The following is a 22,501-nucleotide window of genomic DNA, read 5'->3' as shown; positions in this document are numbered from 1 at the left end:
CTCTTTACTCCTCCAGCGGCTGGAGTTACTTTCTGCCGCAGAGGGAGGAATCCTGGCAGAGGATTTAACACAGTGCGACCTCTGCAGAAACCACAAACCAGAGCAGTCGGAGGACTACGCAGTGCTGAGGACAGCAGCTGGACTCTGCTTCCTGTTCTGTAGAAATGAAGGTTGAAGCCTTGTGGTAAATGTCAGATACACCGTCTCTCTGACAAAGTTGCGGAGGTGACATGCTAAATCAGTGCAGTGCCCTTTAAAATTGTCAGGTTAATCTTGGTCCTCTAAAGTTGGGGATCTGTGTATAGATAGGGCTAAAAATGTTCACTGTTCACAATATGAGTATAAAGTCAGCAGTGACTTTAGAGAATCTGAGAGATGTAGGGTCTTTGTTTTTATTCTAATGTGCTGGACTAAATCAAGACAACAAACAAGTCACAGCTTGGGCAGATTTTCTGTCAGCACCGTGCCATAATGTCAAAATTATATTTGGCCCGTTTGACAAAACACTGATAAAATATTTGCATGTGCGACTCCTAATCTGATTTCAAAAGGTCTCAGTGTTGTGCCAATGTCCTGCTCTGTTTCTCCCCTGGTTTAGCAGTCCTTATCACTGTCAAAAGGTTTTGCGTACATTTCCTCTTCCCTGTTGGCTGCTCTGCTGGGTCACACATTGACCTTGGATACATCTGTAAACCTGTAAACTCCATCATGAAGATTCAAGTTATCCTTATTGTGCAATGCCACTGCTGCTTTTGCAGATTTGGATGTTTTTACTCTTTTAGTGAACAATGAAGCTCAGCATTTCCCCTACCTCTGTATGTTTAGACCCTGTGTTCGGCGGTGGTTCAGGTGTATGTGGCTGACCGGAGCTGTAGCTGGGTGAAGAGGTGCTGTGGAGTGGCCTGCCTAGTCAAAGACAACCCCCAGAGGTCTTACTTCATCAGAGTGTTTGACATTAAGGTAAGTGAGGCTACGCTGTAATGGAAAGATCTGTTAAACCCTAAACATGGCAGCATAGTTGAATGAAGAGGAATAGCTTGAGATCTTGGCGTTCTCACTTCGTAGCAGAAAGTTGGATGACAAGCTGTCAGTTGGCTTCATTCAGCCTAAAGACTACACAGTGACATAAGCCTGTGGTGCTTTGTCCAAATGTAACAGAATCCACCTACCAGCCCCTCTCATGCTCATGAACGAACATACTGTTCATTATCTTGGTTGTTAAAGCTGCACAAAAATGCTGTCATACAGGTGTTATGTTGGACTGTTTACTTGTCGGAACCAGCAACAATAGGTAGGTTTCTTGGGAGCTGGTCAGAGGCAAAAAATTGCGCAGTACGTAACCCTCATATAAACTAAATAATCTGACACTTTTGTTTTTCTATGTATTAAACAGAAGGGATAAAATATGTTAAATGATAAGCTTTAGAAGTGCCTCACCTATAGATGTCAGTTTTTGCTCACAGTAACATCAAGCATTACGCTTCATAATGTTGAAAAGTGAAGTGCTTCTCAGATTCTCCGAAACTTAGGCGAAAATTGTGACACACAATCACTGTACGCTCACGAGCTGTTTGTTAGGAAAAGTGTCAGTTCTTGGTGTCATGGATTCCACAAGATGTTGGAAACATTCCTCTGAGGCTCTCTCCATGTTGACATGATTGCATCACATCATTTCTGCTGATGTGTCAGCTTCACATTCATGCTGCCAATCTTCTGTTCTACCGAATCCCAAAGTTGTTTTATTGAATTTACTGGGGAGGCCTCTGAAGTCCATTGAGCTCACTTTCATGTTCATTAATCCATTTTCAGACAACTTGTGCTTTGACTCATGGTTCATTATTCTGCTAACGTGTGGCCATAAGGGGATGAACATGGTCAACGACATTACTCAGATAGGGTGTGTCATAGAAATCATGTTTATTGGTATTAAGGGGCCCAAAGTATGCCATGCAAACATTTGCCACATCATTACACTACCAGCAGCGTCAGCCTGGACTGTTGATGCAAAGCAGAGCAAATATTCGTGGTACTGACACCAAGTTCTAAGCTTACCATCTGCAGCCTCAGCAGAAATCGAGATTCATCAGACCTGGCTGCGTTCTCCCAGTCTTGATCATTTAAATGTTTTTGGTTCACATTTCGCTGTTCTCATCCTCCGCTTTGTCTCTCTCACTGCTCCCACTGGAGCTTGTGGCCAGACTGCATCCATACACTTAGTGTACTCATTGAATAAAATAATACAGTGCTTTACAGATGATGTGCATTCAATTATACGACACTAATGGATCAAAGTGAATTACCAGCCACAGATCTGTGTTTACAGGCTAATGCTTATACAGCCTCTGAAATCCATCTGGACATTAGACAAGCTCTCCTTGCTACTAGGTGCCGTGGGTACCTTGAAAGACACTCTAATGAGTTGCAGGTATTCTTGATGGGTGGCACGGTTCTGTACTGGTTTCTCACAGCAAGAAGGTTCAGGGTGTAACCTTTGGTTCAGCCGGGGCCTGTCTGTTTAGAGTCGACATGTTCTCCCTGACCCTGTGTGAGTTTTCTTCAGGCTTCGCCTCACAGTCCAAAGCAGTAGCTTCAGTCTAAAAGTAATTGATTTTCTTTGTAAACAAACAAGAAAGCAAAACTATGAAGTGTCGGTGATGTATTTCCCTCTGAACTTCAACAAGTATCTCCTCTGATATGCCTTTTTGTGCCTCGTGTTCTTACAGGAAGGAAAAACCATGTTTGAACAGGAATTGTACCACAACTTCTCCATTAGCAGCTCCAGACCATACTTCATCTCATTTGCAGGCGACGTAAGTATCCAGCTCTTTGTGATTACTTCAGACCCTAACAACCACAGCAGTTGGTCTCACGCACCAGTCCTTCTTTGTTTAATACGTTATGATAATTAGAGACTATTACACGGAGTCAGATACTCACATTGGGGTCTGCTCTCACTTAGCCTTTTGTCAAAAAAATTTAATTAATGCTGCGGCGATGTGCTTAAATAGATTATTTTTATTCCTTTCTGAAAATATGTGAGCTATCTAAGCCAGAAAAGGGATGTCTTCCTAATCAAATTATTGTTGATCAAACACCTTTAATCATTTTTTAAATTGTTTTTGAACACAATTACGTGCCCTCAGAAAAGATTGTCTACTTGTTTTTTTTCATTTCTCCATCAATCAAAACGTGGGTCTGTCTGAATGAGTCATTCAAGCTTGCAGCCCCGCTCCACTGCCTGCTGCTGGCTGCAAGAACAAACTCAAGAGTCCTTATAAATTCCCAGCATCTCAGAAACTGAAGAATCAATGCACCATTTTATTTGATGATGACAATGTCCCTGGTAATGATAATTAAATCATTAAAAATAGTAGTGATAGATTTTTTTCTTTTTTTGAATTTTGAAAATATATTTTCAGGTTTGTTCTTTTCTCATCCATTTACCAGGTGTGCAGACCTAATGTCCTAACGTTTTCCTCTTCTTTAAAGAAAGGTGTTAATCACGTGGCTGTTCTTCATCCTCCTTCAGAGTTGTCAGATCGGTCTGAACTTTGCCAGTGAAGAAGAGGCCAAACGATTCAGAGCTGCCATCAATGACCTGCTCAACCGACGGCAAAGGAAAACAGGTGAGTTTCACTGTGTGAGTTGTTCTTTTTTTCTGCTTCTTCAGCCAGTGTGACCTTTCACACCTCACACTGAAGAGCTCATCTCCTCCTGTACTAACCCAGCCAACCTGAATCTGAAACCATGCCAGTCTGCCTCACTCATGTCCAGCTGTACCAAGGAAATGTGCATAGTTTTTAATCTAGATGGCGACTCAAAACACACATATGTTCTGCTGTGTTTGCTTTATTTATGTCATCTCAAGCAGAGTGAATATTGGCAAAATACAACAACAGTGAACATCTCTAAACACCAGTAAGGATGAATGGTTTCACTGTAATTTACTGATGTTCTGTTATGATGTGGGGGTAGATTTTGTTGGATACTGTTGGACACATGAAGGTCTAAGGACAGAAAAGTATGCACCGGCATTTGAAGGGGTGCAGAATTATTTGTTGTCTTGCCACCAGCATGGACAGGTTTTGGCATACAGTATGTAGGACAGTCATTTTTCTGAACATAGTATGCCATCTGGAGTATTTGGTTTATAGTCATGGAAAACTGTTTAGAAATTTAAGAAAAACAGAAGTTTAATGTATTTATGCAAAATAAAGGATGGACTCATTCCTTATGTATTATTGCTATGCATATCTCCATGTTTTAATAGCCCATTCAGACCAACAGAGCTGCATCCTCAGTCATATCTAAATGAATGAGTACAGCCAACCCTTCATCTTGAACTGTAGTGCTGACTGGAGTCTCTGCAAATAGTGACAACAAGACCAGCTGTCTTACACAGATGGGCACATCTGTTGTATGAGAGGGCTATAAGTCACTCCTGACATGACAATCAGCTGTAAACACCCGTCATGTAAAATCTGAAAAGGTGTTCTCTTGGCGGAGGACATGAGTTTGGTTTGGGACAGTTTTTCTTCTTTTCCTGCGTCGCTGAGCTCAACGTCTTCCTCTCTGCTGTTGTGAAACTGTCAGTCTTTTTTCATGTAGTAAATACCTCTGCAGTGAGGCTCCTCTTTGGCTTCCCTCCAGATCCTCTCAGCATGCTAGCCTTTTGAAGTGCACAGCTCCAACTGGGATGATGAGCGAGGGTTCAAAGGCTCACAGAGCTGAGACACAGAAGGCTTTTAAGGTGGTGGGGGCGGGGCAGTGTATGCCCCAACCTAGGTTTCAAAACCTTTGCTTCTCTTCTTCTTCTTCTTCTGCTCATGTTGAAGACTTCCTGACTGTTCTGCTTGCTGTTCCAAAGATCTTTTCTTTGACGGCTTCAATGCTTCAAGGCTTCTTTCTGATAACCACTGACTTGTACTAACTGAGCCTCATAACACTTCCTGACTCTTGAACAGCTCACCTTCTTTGTGCCTATTAAAAAGTCCAAACAACTTCCATTTCATGCGTCCTAAAGCTAGTTGGTTCCTGTTGACTTTATCATGAAACTATAATTGTGTTAATTTTTCTTTTGCAGAGAAAAGAGGTGACCCTAAAAATGGTATGTTGAACTTAATATTCATAATACAGCTTCAGTTTTGTTGAATACATCAGCTCAGAGTAATTTAATACTTTTTTGACTCTTTAGTTACTAATACCTATCAGTAGCAATATTCCACGTGTGTTTTAAGAATCAGGTTAATGTTGGAATGTAAGAAAGTACATTTGAGTTTACTTTTTGGAGCTCCATAGTTAACAGGACAGCAACGCCACAAGCATAATCTTTAGGGTCTACTTCTTATAGAATATGATATACCTCGTCTTCTTTGTACTAGCATGCTAGTGCTACCGCTTGCTTCTTAGCATCGGACAAATTCATATTTGCGTTTGTAGTGTTTGCAGAAAAAGTTCCTGCTTAAGAAGATGGTTTCGTCATCGTGTTGGATGTTTTGAAAACTGTTTTGCTCGGTTATACGCGACTCCCCGAGCAAAACAGTTTTCAAAACACGCAGCACCTACCGCGCTGTTGTATGAAAAGCTCTTTTGGGGTGTTAACTTTTCAGTTTGGCTTAATGTCAACTAATGACAGTACTGCTGAGAAAATAGTAATCCAGGTGCCAGGGTTCTGTTCGAACATTCATGTTCTTAGATTGCTATGGGACATGAAATGCACTTTGAGAAGCCAGTCATTTAAATATGCAGATGGACAGAAGACATCCCTTGGCCGTTTTCAACTGGACATTTTTGGTAGCTGTGCTTCTAGCAAGCTTCTGGTTGTATCTTTGACCACTGAATTGGTACAGTTAAACTACATTTGTTGACTTTCTGACACAGACTTGTTTCTTCATCAACGTTGACTTGTTCTTGATGGGGTTCTTTTGGGAGGCCAGTCTAAAACTCTAATTCTAGCCTGATTTAGCCTTTTAAAAAAAATTCTTTGCATTTCTTTTCACCTAGAATTGGTGCAATTGGATACACCTTGGGAGTTATGGTTAACTTTACCCCTGAAATGATAGATATTTTATAATACAGTTATTTTGAATGAGTAGTGAACTTGGACAATTTAATGGTGATCCTAGCTCAGAATTCTTCCATCTGTGAGTCACCTAAATGAAAAAGAAAGTCGGAAAAATGAATGGGGTGCTACAAGGCCTCAGTTCCTGTTATTCCTTCCTGTATTTGCCATTTTACGAGGTGTGATTAAAAACTATGCCAAGACTATAACCTATAAAATTCAGTATCCGTACCTTTTCTAAATATGGCCACCATCTGCCTCAAAGTAGACTTCTGTGCAGCCAAGCACTGGTCCAACTGGTCCTACAGTGCTTGTAACGCTACTTGGAACTTCTGGTGTGCAAAAATCTTAAGCACCATCTGGGCAGTGAATCTTGTCCACTGTCTTTAGAACGGCGGCGTACCAACTTGAATTTGTTTTTGGGGATAAGGAAAGAGTAAGAAGTCGCAGAGAGCAAAACATTTGGCAAGTAGGGTGGGTCTGGTGTGCTTGTTGTGTTGCTGTGGCCCAATAATCCATACATGATCACAACTCTGTGACCAGACACGCTGTGCAGTTGGCGCACCTATAGGCCATCACGCCACAGTTAAGGTCTGTTGTGTTGAATGTTCTTCGTCAGACACCTCAGGATGTTACAGTAAAACTCAACAGTCTGACCATAGGGGGAGGAATTCACTGTGTACATTCAGTAGTAGCGACATACCCTCCCCTCATCATCAGTGATGATCCTCGACATGAAGGTTGGCTCATCAGTGGTTGCCAACTGATACAGAATGTGGTGTTTTCTTCTCTGCTACAGTTTAGGGCCTCTGGAGAAATTGCACATCCGCAGTTACCAGTGGTCACAAAAACATATGTTGCACAGGTCCCGCGGTTGGTAATGAAGTATGCGCGGTCTCCTGACTTGTGACAGGTACAGCTTGAACATGTTGCACCGGCATGACTGAGACATTTTTCATGTAGACACAACATGAATAGTCTGTGATTGCACCACGTAATCTGGCATGAGAATGGCCACTCTGCCACTTATAATAAAAAATGCCAGCTAAAACAATGCAGCACTAAAAAAATAATTAAACAAGGAAATGAAGCAACACATAATTAACATACAATGAAGTATACAGCTAGAGTTCCATAACTTGTTTCCAACAGGAAACAGCATCTCGATTACAAACACACACAGGCATCTGATTCTGTTGCCCCTCTGTGCTCTGAGCTGCATTAACTAACATCTTGTATGATAGAGTTGTTTTGACTAAGATCAGCAGTTGGGTGTCTGTTGTGAGTGGCCCTCAGTGACTGGACAGGACACATGGGTGGAACAGGTTTCAGATTAGTACACTGTATGTATTCAAACAGCAGCAGGCTGTGGTCTTACAAGGATCTCACTGTATTCATGTAGAGACAAAACTGTAACATACACAGTGTTCAGTGCCCAAAACAGATGTTTTTGTGTGTGCTTGTGTGGATGACAAATTCCAGCAGACTGCAGTGGGCATTGTGGTGTTTCCTGCATGTCGGCAGCGTTGTTCCAGTCTGTGTGACTCACACACTGACATAGCGAGGAGCTCGCCGCAGGTTAATCTGGTCAGCAGGAAGCCCATCTGTGCCATATGTAGAACACATGGTCTCTGTTGTTGCGCCCTTTAAACCTTGTTGTGATGTACATTTGCCCTAATCTGTAATCCCCACAGTCTTTGCTGCTGTTTATCTGATTTTGTATGGACATAATTTATTCCTCGGTAAAAATATTGTTTATTTGTTCTTTTTTTAAAGAAGGAGGCACATTAATTAGCTAAACTTTAAAAAAAAAAATATCAGTGTAAATGTGCCAGAATTACATGCAGCAATCAAGTTATTAGTTAATCCGCAAGTACTGGACAAGATGAACATTGATGGGAAGTTAATCACAAATGGTACAACATGTGATCAGCCATAGTGATATTTAGATTTCTACCAAGTTAGCTAGATTTCAAACACTCGGAGACGGAGACTTATTACCACATTGAAACTGAAAATTGGTGAAACATCCAAATTGTTGATGGTCTCCAACAAGCAAAGGATGTTTTCAAAGACTTGAATATGGCACCACCACTCAGACGTGCTGCCAGTTCACCCCAGTGGACAACTGCAGTACTACAACAAAGTCGCCCAAGTTAAATTATTGAGCAGACATCGCCAACTACAGACAAGGTTTGATTGTTGCTCAGTCAAAAAACTTTCCGAGAGGCTAAAAAACAAACATTTTTTTTATGTTAGTGACATCCAAGTGCAATGTACAGCACAACACAGAAGCAGGCCAAGGAGTAGAACAACTTTTTTTTAGTTTGTGGACTGGCTGCAGTTTAAATGCAAAGAAAGGAACACCGTTGATGAGTCCAGTTCTTAAACTACATCCATAAGTTGTGCAGTCTCATTTCTCTGGTGTTTCTCATATGCTGCCAGTGTGTACTGCCCTTAATTCCCATACTGTTGCACATCAATCAGATAACTTGTTTTTGATTGCAATGTTTCTTACAAAATCAGCAGAAATGCACGATAGTGACAACAGTCGTACTGTGTGGTGGGCTATATTTATAAAAAGTGTAATCAAGCACCGATTATAAAGGAGAAACTTTACAAAGCCAAAGTTTTAAATGCTGGTTCTGTTGGTAAAACTGGCCAACAGTTTATGATTTATACACTTGCCCTTTACAGATAGTTGTGTTTTCGAGCTAGGTGTAGGCAGAAGGACAGAATGGAGCACAAAATGATTTAGCCACTTTAAGGAACAGGGTCTCAATCACTGGGTATGAAAGAAGATGATTTTGTTTTATAACAAAATTGGAAACGCTTAAGCTTTGGAATACATTATGAATTATGGCGCTTCAGACAAGAGTTGCACACTGGGTGGAAAACCATGTGGGTGACCAGCATAAAGATGTACAACAGACAAAAAAATCAGTGAATATAAATTCATTTTTGTTATCAGATGTAAAAAGGTTTCTTTTTTTTTCTTTTTTTTTTTTAAGAAACAGTAATTCAAATTCATGCACAGTATTTTAACATCTAAATCAGCTGATTTTATGAAGCCTCATCAGCAACCAAAATGTTTTTTCTTGTCATGAATACTTATTCTACATCCCCTCAGTTCACATCTGCTCTAATAATAGGACATAACTGAGCAGCTCAAGACAGCTAGTTCTGCATTTTTGTTTTTTCATGTTTGTTTTTTTTTGCTTTTGTTTTTTTAAATTTTTTGTCCTATTAGATGAGGCTCTGAAAGTCTAATAAACCTATAAAGTCTGACCTTAATTTTGAAATAAGATGAAAGAGAAAGACAGACAGATTTATTAATTCATTCATTAAACTATGTCTCCAGTTGCATTTGGTGTGGTTCTCTTGTGCCCCCCAGGTTCACATCATAAGTTGGTTCAGTTTAATTAAAGCAATTCATGAGCTAATGTAAGAACACTACATTACTGTTTTTGTACATTTTCAGCTATAGGCTTCTATTAGACATTTATTTGTATAAGGCTGCTATAATTGCTGAAGAAAAATGAAGCATTTTAACATGAGGGAGTGCATATCCTGGGTTTTTAGTCATGGGTTGAGTCATAGAACATATGTTAATGGAGTAACTGGTCATGTTTGCAAAATGGGACACGTGCAGGTCTCTGCTTCAGGCTGAATGAAAACTAAACATGGCAAACTGGGTGACATGGCTTCAGTACAGTGCATGTCTCTGTCTTTGGGAGACTGTTTTGTCCCTAGTTTTCCCCCATTCAATGCTATTTTAGTGTGTTTGTTTGGCTGCACCTGAACACCAACATGGACAGAATTGTGAGTAATGGTCCCAGTGCATCAGCGCTTTAAATTTAGCTCTCGTGTTCGTTAGCTGTGTTTGCATGTTCTCTCAAAAGACTGTTTGCTTTCATTATGTCCTCTGACTGTTGAAAGTGATGCTGTGAAGACTGTCCCCAGGACACCTTGAACAGATCAGTCGTCTCTTTGCTCCGTGGACTTGTGCCTGCAATTGCTCTTTCATTGAAGTTTCTGTCCAGTGGCACAAATTCCTTCTGACATTTCAGCTTTGAAACACGAGTCACACTCTGCAGCATTATTGCTCTCGATTTGTGTACATATTGATGTATTGTTCTTGTTCTCATTCTGAGCACATCAATAAAACAAACTCTTGTAATGGAAGAGGCCGATCATGTTCAGGGATTCCCCCCATTGTTTGGGAATGATGGGAGCTTCCCTCCAACATTTTTGTGACTCTTAAATCCAGCCAAAGCTCCTTCACAAACACTGTTCATTGAAAGGCTGAATGTAGTCGGCTTGAGTGGATGCTCGCTGTTTTATTTAGCCACGCAGGAAGTAAAGTTGTAGGTTTTTGCAAATCAAGTCTGTTTACTGAAAAACTGCATTTTTTTAGCAGCAGAACTATCAGCTTCCAGTACAGAGCTGCAGGACAAAATGATTTGGAGAAAACATCTAGTTGTGACCACATGATATGCCATCAGCAGCCTGACTGCCCCACGCAGAGGATGTTCTTTTGTAAACCATTTACGCAGAAGTTTAAATGCTTGGGGTCACTGATATGCTCTTAAAATGTTTCCAAACGTATTCAACGTCTGGACAGGTTTTATTGTTTTGCTGACATTTAAATCAACAGAAGCTGGACTACGTTGCTGAAAGTCATTTCAAAGTATTATTGAGAATGTGTTTCTGATGTGGGTGTAAAAACAATATGGAACGATATCCAAAGTCATACGTGAAATGTGAGAATTGACTTTATTTGCAGTCAGCCCTGGAGCCATGCTATGGATTACACTGAATGAAAAGGTCATAAACAGACAGCACACATGTGACTAGTATTGTGTGTGACTGGGTTGCAGCAATGTTAAAATCTATTTTAGTAATGTTTGGGTCGAGTGTTGGATAACATTTTCGATAATAATAGCTGTAATATAATACCAGAGAAGTAATTCTTTGTCTGATAATACGTTTGCTGTGAGCTTTGAAAAGTTCAAGGATTCAAAGAAGAATTTTTTTTGTCTTTCCTGTAAATACCATAAACCTCCTCATTTTGACACCCAGCTAAGAATCTTTCCATCAGCACTCCTTGAAAGTGGAAAACAACCACCAACCCTGTCCCGGCCTCAGGAGACGGCAGATTTGAGGCAAGCCTCTTGGTCTGGTCGTAGAAATCCAGTATTCATGGGGGGACCAGGGATTTAGACTGGGATTAGCAATGGATTAGTGGTTATGTCAGATGTTGCTGAGGTTTATGGAGATTATAAGGAATTCGAGGACCGAATGGCTTGGACCAACAGGAGGGGAGCAAGGAACGGTCAACATGTACATTAGAAAGGATAGCTCAAGGCTTAGGGCGGACAGATGAAATGCCCATTTGCAAACATGAAACACTGAGAATTTCCAGCTGCCCTTTGCCATATTGATCTGTTAGGTACAAAGGACTATTAAAGCCGTATTGATGGGAGGGTGTAAGAGTCAAGAGTCGTCATTTAGATAATTTACCAGGGACAAAACACGACTAGAGGCAGTCTGCACTGTAGCCACAGCAACGTTCAGTTTCAGTTTGCTAAGACAGGCCTTAGGACGTATTAGAAAGTTTTAAATTTAATTACAAAATTTATAAATGCTTTTTGTTGCCTACATGTTAGCTTGTGCCTGTGGACTGTCAGGAGACTGTGTTTCTGTATATGCAGATAAAAGGGGCAGTGATCACACCTGCTGCATGTCAGTGCAGTGAGGAGTTTAGGTCAGTGCTGTCAGCAATGATTACCGTCTCTGCCAGGTAACACACTTTATGTCCCAGCATATTGATTAAGGTCCCAGTGACGATCCATGAAGTCCAGAGTAACAGATCTATGAGTTTGGACGCTTATTTGTTCCCCAAATCATCTTGTTGTGCCGTAGCTATTTTTTTTTTTCATGTCAATCACGAGTTAAAAAGTAGAAATACAGCATTCATGTGCCGAAGTAATCTGTCAGGGATGTGCACCTGCCTGTACTTGATTGGTCAATGTAGAGTCTTGTTGGATGATGTTGCGTTGTTAGAACTTGTTTTGTCAGAGCATTGATGCTTTTTTGTTTTGTTTTTTGTTAGTGTCCTCCACTTTAGTCACCAAACATGCCTTACTGAGATAAATGAGATTGGATCATTCTGTCAGACGAGGCTTACTGGCTAATTTTGATAAAACATAACCGTGGTACAAATTCAAATGGGAAGAAAGAGAGAGAGAAATGTCCCTCAGTGTACTTCAAACCTGCTGAAGCTACTGTTCAGTTCAGTTGCTTTGACATTTTGTGGCAGGCACAGGTTGAAGTCTTTGTATGAAGCTACAATTCCAAATAGCAGCTCATATCAGAAGGACAAGATTTGAAATGAGGACAATGAGAAATCTTTGTTCATGATAGGCGGCATTGCTGAGGTGATGAATCGCCCCACCAACAGGGAACCTCAACAATCTTCAAAGTGAATGTCATTGATTTTATCACTACGACTGGCTGCAGGAGGATTCTCATGATGATTCCTTATTGAGTATTTGTGTTTCCAAACTCAGGTTCATAGATTGTTTTTTTTTTTTTTGCTAACATCAAGATAATCACATTGAAATGTCAGTAAAAATAAATTAAATAAAAGGTTTGTAACATGATAATCTACCTTTAATAAAAAAAAAGCTCCCTACTTGCCGAAGTATGAGTAAACTTCGTAGCTCTAAATTATCTCTTAAATGGACTGTTCAAACTTAAAACCATTGCTGTAGTTACAGCCTATTACTGAACTAAGGCGATGCAAATAACTGCAAAGAAAAAGATTACATCGTGCTTTTCTTATTTTGAGTGGTGTCACAGTGAAAAAGCTTTTAAATTCTTTGTGGGAGAAAAAGCATCATAAAATCTGCCTCTTGTATCTTGTTGAACTCAACAAAAGCCCTGAATAGGAAAATGTTGTATAAAACAAACAGCCTACTGATGAAGGCTAAAGAGCCTGTTCAGAAAAGCTAAACATCTAACATTTGATTGGAGCTGAAGTGAGAAAGTTGTTTGAATTCCTAAGAATGTGTCCCTTCCTGTGTACAGGTCCAGCTCTGCCCATGGCTACAGTGGACATCAAGAACCCAGAGATCAACAATGTCCGATTCCACAACTCCCACAGCCACCAGCAGCCGTACCACCTTAACAACATGCTAAGCCACAGCGGCTTGACCCGGAAGGACAAAAAGACCAAAGGCAAGAAGAAGAAGCTGACCAAGGCCGACATCGGCACACCCAGCAACTTCCAGTGAGTCCCAGTTAACATCACTACAGGCTTCAGTACTGATTGATCAGATCGCTCATTTTCTTTTGTTCATCTGCAAAATATTTTACTGTATGTAAATTATCTAACAATAATGGAAAAATGCCCCTCAATTTTTTTCCACATAGTAAGTTGGTAAGATGTCTTGTTGTGTGTGAAACAGTCCAAAACCCACAAATACTTAAGTGACAAATTAGAGAAAGTCAGAAAAGCATTGCATGACCCAGAGGAGCTGGAGCAGGAAGACTTTGGCTTTTTTGTTTAGACGAGTGTCTCAGACTATTAGTTGTCAACATATTTCAAGTTAAGTTTCTTTATTTATCAAGCATTCTAATTGTTTCAGTTGTAGTTGGGGGAGTAACAAAAGGCTGATTCAGAGGACTAGGACTAATCTAGGACTGGGTCAAACTCCAGAATCTCGAGATCTTACATTTTCCAAAAGGCAACTTAATAGTATTTATCCTTCATTAGAGCCTTCCTGTCTGGTAAACATCTGCTACTTTATATATCTCCACTTGGTATCACAGTTTTTTATTTGTTTGTTTGGGTTTTTTTTTGTAGCCTCAAAGTGCAAGTTAAGCTGCTCTAGGATATATTACACTACTTTTTTAACTGACTGAGTCAGCTCATAGTCTTCAGTATACTCAAGAGCAAACTCCGATGGGTTAACTTGTAAAATTGTCAGCAGGAATGTAGCATGTACAGTTGAATGTTAATGTTGTGGAACCTTGAAGACAAAGGCTAATTCACTAAAGAGTTTAAAGGGACGTTTTGTCTCCTGTGCTGTCTGATCCAGCTGTGACACTCACTCACTTCATGGCAGCAGTAAACATGTTACGTTAGAGTCTGAGTGCGCTCAGTGACTACACTCTGTTTGTGTGTGTTTGTGCATGCATGTTCAGAATTTAGCATGTGCACATGGTCCCACATGGTCCCCCATGTGCACATTGATACGCCGTTGATTTACTTCTGTATATTTACATGTGGACATGTGTGTGATCTCACCACATATCTGTCCTGTCTTCTTTAGGCACATCGGTCACGTGGGCTGGGACCCAAACACAGGTTTTGATGTGAGTATCCGTCTACACACACACACACACACACACAATCACGCCCACACAGGAGCACAATAGTGACCTGTGTGGTGGCTGCATGATGAAATCACACAATAGTCTCTTGTTGCTTCCTGCTCGTATTCACAAACATCTCCCTTCGTCTGAGAAGCTGCACAGACACTGAATTTTCCAGAGAGGACCCGACTGCAGCTTTTGTTAACTAACTACAGAGCAGCACAGTGGGGAAATTAGCATGGAGGATAAATACTAAGTCAGTAGTGTGCTACTGCATTTTACACTCCCTAATGTCATATTCATAGAGTTGTATTGACAAGATAGTTTTGTCTGGTCATCTCCACAACCACCAACAGTTTGCCACAAGGAGAAGTGTTACTGTGAAGCTCTCATTTGTGTTCATCATTAATGAAGATATTTCACAGCACCAGTTAAAATATGTGACCTTTCAGCAGTTGGTCATGCAAAAAGAAATAACCCTGTTCTGTGAATTGTTGCCAGCTCAGAACATAAAATTGAACTTTAACTGACAGTGAGCATGACGGACGCTGTTGTAGAAAATGTTGCTAAATAACAGCAATTCCTCGATTAACTTGATAACAGGCCAAAATCAAACTCTGTCTTTCTGCAGCCTGTTCTCTGCCTAAGATAGTATAAAAGGTAATGAAGCATCACTCTGTGCCACTGCTGTAAAACTGCCAGTAGATGGGGTTTTTGTAGTTCAAACAACTTCAGTATGGGGAGATATTCTCGAACTGATCATGTTTCAGGAATCACATTTTGCCAATTAAACTGCTTTTCATGAAGAATTTTGCAATAAGGTAACATGTGACAACAGCAAAGAACATCCAGAAAACCCTCTGAAATGTATCAGGTACGTTTCTAAAAAAAACGTTTAGATTAATAAAGGCTTGGACTCTGTATTGCAAATACCCAATACAAAAGAGTCCAGCAGTTAATTGGACATAAACAGCATCTTAAGATTCAGACCCACTCTGAGACGTGCCTGCTGACCTGCTATCAGGCTCAGTGGGTGAGAGACGTGTTTGAGGAGGAGACGTGCTCACGTCACATCCAGCTCTAACGGGAGAAGCACACAAACATTGTAGTTGGTGTTAGAACTGTATGCACAAAGAAGTTGCATCCAGTTTTAATGGGTTAATGAGGTGCTGATAAGATGGCAATGATGAAGAAAAGAAAAAAAGTCTAGTTTAGGTAATTGATCAAAATTTCAATAAAGGTAACTAAAGATGACTTGTAGTGATATACTGCACTTACATCAGGATGTAAGGAGAAAATCACACATCCAGGTGAAGGAATATTTTAACAGTGTCCTGTGCCAAATACCTGAGTTGTTTTCTGAAGGGAGGCAAACACACTGTAACATGGATCATTTAAGGTCTGACAAATATTTGCAGTTGGAAAATGGAGGTTGTTTATGAGCCCTGAGCGGTTTCTAGTAGCAACCGGAACTGCTGATTCGCATCAGTGTTAAGTTGTCCGCAAAGAAGTTCCTCATTTATACTGATGGGCCTAATGAGCAGGAGGCTGGTTGCTTTTCATTCTCTGCCTCCTAATTGTATTTATTTGCCTGACTGACTGACTGAGCCTGCTGAAGCATACTGACGCATACTATGACAGCATGACAGTCCCACAATGCACTGCAGCATGACAGGAACAAAAGACAGGTGCTGCAGGTTAACAGGATTTTGTGGAAAGCAGCAGTGTTTTGTTTTTAGCTTTCAGACTGCTTGTGTTTCTACCTGCTGGCCACCAGGTGTCACTGTGACACTTTGACTGAATGCTGCAGGGTTTACCGTCACTGCAAAGGAGACACGCGCTCAAACTTCCACACTGTGGAAACCGTTAACACACATCAAAGTGAGTCAGTCCAGGAGGAGCAGGGAACTCTTCTGTTTTCACATATCTCTGTCACAACTTACGTAGAACCCAGAAGAGCAGACTTCCCGTGCTTCGGTACAGACTGGACAGACGGACATGTTCAAAACATGCACACTAGAATACATGATGGCAACCTCCTGACAGACAGTTTGTTTGTTGTGTTTAGCTGAGCAGTATGAAAAAGACAACAAACGAAACTGTGTGCTAACAAACAAACATCATGACATCCACAGATGGCACACAGACAGGTTCTGATGAATGCCCAGTTAATATACTTGCTGCTTGTAATGCCTCAGTATTGGACAGCACGTGGGCGTCACTGACCCACACAAATGGGGAAACCATGAATTGGCTTTTAAAGGCGAACAGTTACAACTCAGTACAATACAGTTGTAACTACACATATATATACTTTATATTTTAATATAAGACAATGGAGTTAATTATTATCCAAGTTATTTTAACATTGTTTGAAACTCAGACACTCAGATTGAAACAGACCAAATTTCAAAGTGAAGACAAAATGATGACATGTAAGTAAAAGAAACAACGATACAAAAGGAATTTTAATTAAAAAAATAATAAAGGAGGAAAAAGAAGGAATGTATAAACCAAGAGTTGTGAACAAAAGTTTCAAATCGGATTCCAAATAAATAAAAATAAAGTTCTATCTAATCTAATCCAAATCAGAGCTTTCGGGGACTTTGTTTTGAGAGCATGAATGTGGATTTCAAATCATTCAACATCTTCTCAGTGGTTTTTCTTTTCAGCGTGCCACAAAAATAGCATTTTTATTAATTACCTACGTTGCAGACTCTTAACAATCACATAATTCTACTAAACGTCCTCAGTGTTTACTGTGTGAACTCTCAGAACAAGTCGCTGTACCATAAGCAAAGCTGGGATTTTATTTTGATTTCACAGAGAAAACTCAGTAAATCTTTAGTTCAATAAAATTTCAAATGTCTAGTTTTGTCTCACTCAAACTCATAAAATTTCCATTTCGGATAATGTACTCAGCAGCATGTAGTACATATTAAAATGCTCCCTATGTTGTGAACAGCTGAACAATCTGGACCCTGAGCTGAAGAACCTGTTCGACATGTGTGGCATCTCTGAGGCTCAGCTAAAGGACCGAGAGACGTCCAAGGTCATCTACGACTTCATCGAGAAGAAAGGAGGTGTTGAGGCCGTCAAGAACGAGCTGAGGAGGCAGGGTGAGAACGAACACACACACACACACACACACACACACTGACAGATAGCTTTGATGTGTCATACTGATCTAAAATAATAATCAGCCAGTGCAGAAGAATAAAGCTCTAATCAGTGTCACCAGAATTTTAATTTGCAGCGCTGTGAAAGTGTCTCTAAGGTAGACTTTGCTAAAGTGATTCTGATCATAGGATTTATAAATAATCTACACATTTTTGATGTAAAAGCGCAGGAAGTGCAGTATATTTTCTTAAAGCTAAAATGCTTGGATCATTAACTGATGTGCTGTTTGACGGAAAAGTAATCACCTACTTACATGAATGTTGTTTATATTCTCCAAACCACACCAGCTATTCAGCTTTTCTCTGTTTTATATCACTATATATGGAATGCCTTGAGATTTTGGACTGTCGGTCGAACTGGATATTTGTCATTTTCTCTGATACTTTACAGAACAAATGATTGTTTTGTCTTGCCAACTAGTTTCTGTGTTGAACATGAAGGTAATTAATGCATTGACTGTACATTAAGATGTATAAGCTCCTTCATGAAACAACCAACAACAGTAGTATCCTTCTCTAATGCTGCATTAATAGGTCTAATAGTGTTTAGTATCTGTACAAATACTATACAAATGTACTGTTACAATTATCCAGTATTTATTGCAGGTGGTACAGTTCACAGATCAAGTTGTCACAATTTTAAATACAAGAAAAGCTTCTTTTATTTTTTTTTTTTAATTAGCGCATTGTGATTCATCTCATGGCTTTGTCTTGAACTGTCATTTTCAGACAGCAGATAGGAGTTGTGCAGATGAAACGCTCTTCTCTCTCAGACTTTTTCATTCTTTGTGACAGACTCTGATACTTCTGTCCTGAGTTTTCCTCCATGTTTTATTCATGGTAACCTGCACTGGTTTGAAGGCAGAAGAAAGGAGTGTAGAGTGATCTGAATGTGAATTTTAAAGGATGGAAGTGTGTGTGTGTACTGTTGTTGTATAGATAAGTTATAGATAGAAAGCAGATGTTTACATGTTTTTTTTTGTTTTTTTTGTTTTTTACTTAACCTTAAATCCCTCATGGAGTGTAACTGGTCAGTAATTGGAGTGTCAGTGGCTTTTAGGGGAGGGTTGACATGATATGGGGAAGGGGTGTCTGCTTTACTTGTGGTTTAAAGTTTCAGCACCTTAAGTTCGTGTGGTCTGACATCTGGTGTGTTTTAATCTAAAAACTAATCAGCAGTTGTTTGTCATAACCTCTCATGGTCTCAAACAACACAAACAAGGAAACAAACTTCTATCAGTGTGTAAACCATCGGTGTAAACAGAGAACATAACAATACATTGAATGTTTTGATATTAAACTCAATGCTGATTTCTCGAGCATTTTTCCATCAGTCAGAAATACACATGCTGAACAACGGTGCAGCTGGATCTGGTTATGCACATCAGCAGGTTTTGCACCACTGACGTGTTGGAGGTGTGTTTGATTTCAGCGCTGACACCTGAGTGTGTTGTATGCAGCGCTTCATCGCTGGGGCTCGCCTTTCCTCCTTTCAATCTGAAAAATGGACCTGCTGACCAAATAGTGCCGTTAGATCAAACAGAAGTGATCGACTCAAACAAAGCTACCCACCTACTGAGAGCTTAATGGAGCAAGGCTTAGCGGAGATCTCTCTAGTCAGCACAGACTCACAGCGTTGAAAGTCCTTTTGCTGTACTCTGACCAGTATTTTGTTCTACTTTAGTGTAATTTTGGAGTATTGAAGTGTTGTACTGTACATTTGAAGTCACACGTTGAAGTGCATTCTGTTGCCTCATCGTTGTATACAAGCTGTTTTCACCTTTCATGATGGTTTAGTCTTTTTTCTTGGTTAATTCTAATACATGCAAACAGTGTATTTAGTTATAGCTATATACTGAGAGAGGGGATTTATTGTTGGTTTTAGGTACAGGTTTGCATGGCAGGTAAATGTTTGATCTGTTTCCAACAGGGGTGGTTACTGAAACCCAGTATTTAACAGACCTCTCGGATTAATTATTTAATCCTGGAAGATCTGGAAGTTCTAACATTACAGGTTCTATCAGTACCTCCAAAATTAAGAAACTAGATTTACTATATGCTTAAAAATGAAGAGTGAAAGAAAATCTGTTCTTTTTCTCTTATTATTTTTTAAAAGGACCAATAAGACTGCAGTCAAGTATTGAATGGATAAGCAGTTTTGGTCAGAGTGGTTGTACCGTTAAAGTCTTAACAATACCTATCCCTAGTTTCCAAGCTGGTAAAGTAAAGGGAATTTGCTAAACTTTGCCAGCAAACAAATCTTTTATTACCCCTTTCAATCTCATTAGCCTGTTACTGACAGTACAGGCATCTGCAAAGAAAAGTCACTGACATATTCAGATGTGATGAACAAACATGTCAAACCGACTGTGGTTTAAAGTCAGTGAAAAAACTGTTGCTGCAGTATTTGCAGGTAGATACTCGCAGCTAAGGGGGAGACGACATTTAATTTGTTAGCAGGTAAATGCGTGTACCTGTCCTGGTTTAGCTTTGATAGTTAATTACTGTAGCTTTAATTAGCCTCATTGGTTGTCTGCTAATCAGAATCAAATTAACAGCTGAAGTTGTATCACTGCACCAAAAGAAGTATAATCAGTATGTTTTTATCACCTAATGAAGGTTGAGCAAACATGCCGAAGTCAGCTTTGTTACCATGGGAACATGGCTGACATGTGTGTAACTGTAAGATGTAGTGACCCTGGTGCAGACACACCTGGTTGTCTGTCTGTGTTCGTCCTGTGGTGGACTTGTCATCTGTCCACACTTTGCTCCACCTTTCACCCAAAGTCAGCTGGGATGCTCTGCAGATGGATGGTGGTGAAGCTAAAAGGCTGATACCTGCTTGATGTCATATCTCTTGTCTCCCCCACAGCACCCCCTCCGCCTCCCTCTCGCGGTGGTCCCCCTCCTCCTCCCCCGCCTCCCCACAGCTCGGCTCCACCTCCACCTCCGCCTCCGCCGTCCAGAGGAGGCCGGGGAGCCCCTCCTCCCCCGCCTCCATCCAGAGCCCCCGCCTCAGCTCCTCCTCCCCCGCCTCCCTCCAGACCAGGAACTCTGGGCGCCCCGCCTCCTCCACCTCCTCCCACCAGAGGAGGTCACCAGCCCCCTCCTCCTCCCCACCACCATCACCATCACCAGCCTCCCCCTCCTCCTCCTCCATCCTCCTCGCACTCCTCCGTTGCTCCTCAAGCTCCACCCCCTCCGCCTCCTCCACTGGCCCAGCAATCTCCAGCAAACAGTGCCCCTGCACCCCCTCCTCCCCCTCCTCCTCCACCTCCTCCTCCCGGCCCTCCTCCCCCTCCAGAGTTGGACGGTGTAGGTGTAGGCGGAGGCGGAGACTCGCCTCATTCACCAAGCCCAGGTGGAAAGTCGGCGCTGCTGGAGCAGATCAGAGGAGGAACTCAGCTGAAGAAGGTGGAGCAGAACAACCGAGCACCAGCCTCCAGCACTGGACGAGACGCCCTGCTGGACCAGATCCGACAGGGAATCCAGCTCAAGACTGTGAGACCCTTGCAATGATTTCCACCTCACATGCTTTATGCTTAGCTCACATAGATTAACACTGTTTACACTAAAAGTAACTCTCCTCGTCAGAGGCCAGTCGAAGCTCGTATGTACCTGCAGTTAAGTGTGACTTAAAGTTTTTCAGTGTTAGTCTGCGGCAGATGAACACAATAAATTCACTTAGAACGACTGAAAGAAGACGCTGTATATTTTCAAATCTCAGATCATAATCATTATGTTTGGAAGTTTTCCTCGGTAGGTAAACTAATGTGGAGCTTTAATCTGTACAATATAAAGAAGAACTGTGAGTAATTCATCAACATGACTTTTCATGGTGCAAATTTACAAAAATATTAAAGAACCAAAACCTGAGACGATTTGAGCTATCACTAAGCCTCTTTATATGAGTACCCACAAGCAGATTGATGCCATTTATGAGTGGACCAGTTGATTCTGACGTGGTTAAGATTTGTAGTAAATGTGCCACAGAATGAGAGAGAAGGTTCAAAGTGTTCAGTTGTTTTCATTTCAAGTGTGTTTCTTAAAGCATCACTGTCATTCTTATACAAACCAGGATGAGAAAATCAATGCTGATCTCTTGGCTCAACACAGATTGGACTAAAGTTTACACTGTCTGACCCACAAAGGGTCCTTTAGAGTTACAGTGTCATGTTAAAACAATAGGGGCTCAGTTGTTACACAATTTAATACAAATATTTTTGCCCATTTTAAATGCTATGTATGAATATACCTGTGATTCATGTGGACATAGAGAATGTCTAATTGTACCTGTAACAATCTGATCTGGGCCTGTTTATGTGTCTCCAGGTGTCGGATCATCCAGAGTCTGGGCCTCCAACACCGGCTCCAACTGCAGGCATTGTCGGCGCTCTCATGGAAGTGATGCAGAAGAGGAGCAAAGCCATCCATTCCTCAGGTAGCTGCAGAGGGGCTTCCTGTGTCATTAGGGAGAGATGTACCATCTGACTACAATGTCCAGGGCTCTTATCTGTCCTGAGGCATTATCCCAAGAAACACAGATAAGCCAAAGAATAGTTTGGAAAGCCGCTTATTTTCTTTCCTGCTGCGATTTGAAATACAAGATGATGACTGCACTCATCTCCTGAGTGACAATGAAGTTGCTGACAGCAGCCCATTAGCTTAGCTCAAAGTTTGGAAATGGGGGAGAACGTATAAAAGAGAGAAAGCTCGGTCATAAAAGTTATGGCTGGACAACTTCTTAATCAGGATCAGGTGACCACCAGTTAGACTGAGCTGCAGCATGAGCCTTGTTGTTTCACCTCCATTTGTTTACATGTTGAATGTTGAATTATTGGTTTCTTTTGCTATGTTCCATGGATGTTCTGACAACTAA

At 40.9% G+C, this 22,501-nt stretch overlaps 1 protein-coding gene across 1 annotated transcript in view; it reads left to right on the top strand.

The window, feature by feature from the left end:
• The window catches only part of wasla (WASP like actin nucleation promoting factor a), a 34,084-nt gene that overhangs the window by 5,378 nt on the left and 6,205 nt on the right, over positions 1-22,501 (top strand). Inside the window, exons 2-10 of the mRNA XM_008289569.1 lie at positions 826-960; positions 2,724-2,810; positions 3,530-3,626; positions 5,084-5,107; positions 13,154-13,355; positions 14,401-14,443; positions 17,409-17,562; positions 20,495-21,123; positions 21,955-22,063. Coding sequence (XP_008287791.1) covers positions 826-960; positions 2,724-2,810; positions 3,530-3,626; positions 5,084-5,107; positions 13,154-13,355; positions 14,401-14,443; positions 17,409-17,562; positions 20,495-21,123; positions 21,955-22,063 — 1,480 coding nt within the window. The remainder of the gene's footprint in view (positions 1-825; positions 961-2,723; positions 2,811-3,529; positions 3,627-5,083; positions 5,108-13,153; positions 13,356-14,400; positions 14,444-17,408; positions 17,563-20,494; positions 21,124-21,954; positions 22,064-22,501) is intronic.

Source organism: Stegastes partitus, unplaced genomic scaffold (genome assembly GCF_000690725.1).
Source record: "Stegastes partitus isolate 25-593 unplaced genomic scaffold, Stegastes_partitus-1.0.2 Scaffold622, whole genome shotgun sequence".
Taxonomy (NCBI): Eukaryota; Metazoa; Chordata; class Actinopteri; family Pomacentridae; genus Stegastes; species Stegastes partitus.
The sequence above is the reverse complement of the archived record's forward strand: the minus strand, read 5'-3'. Positions and strand labels throughout refer to the sequence as shown.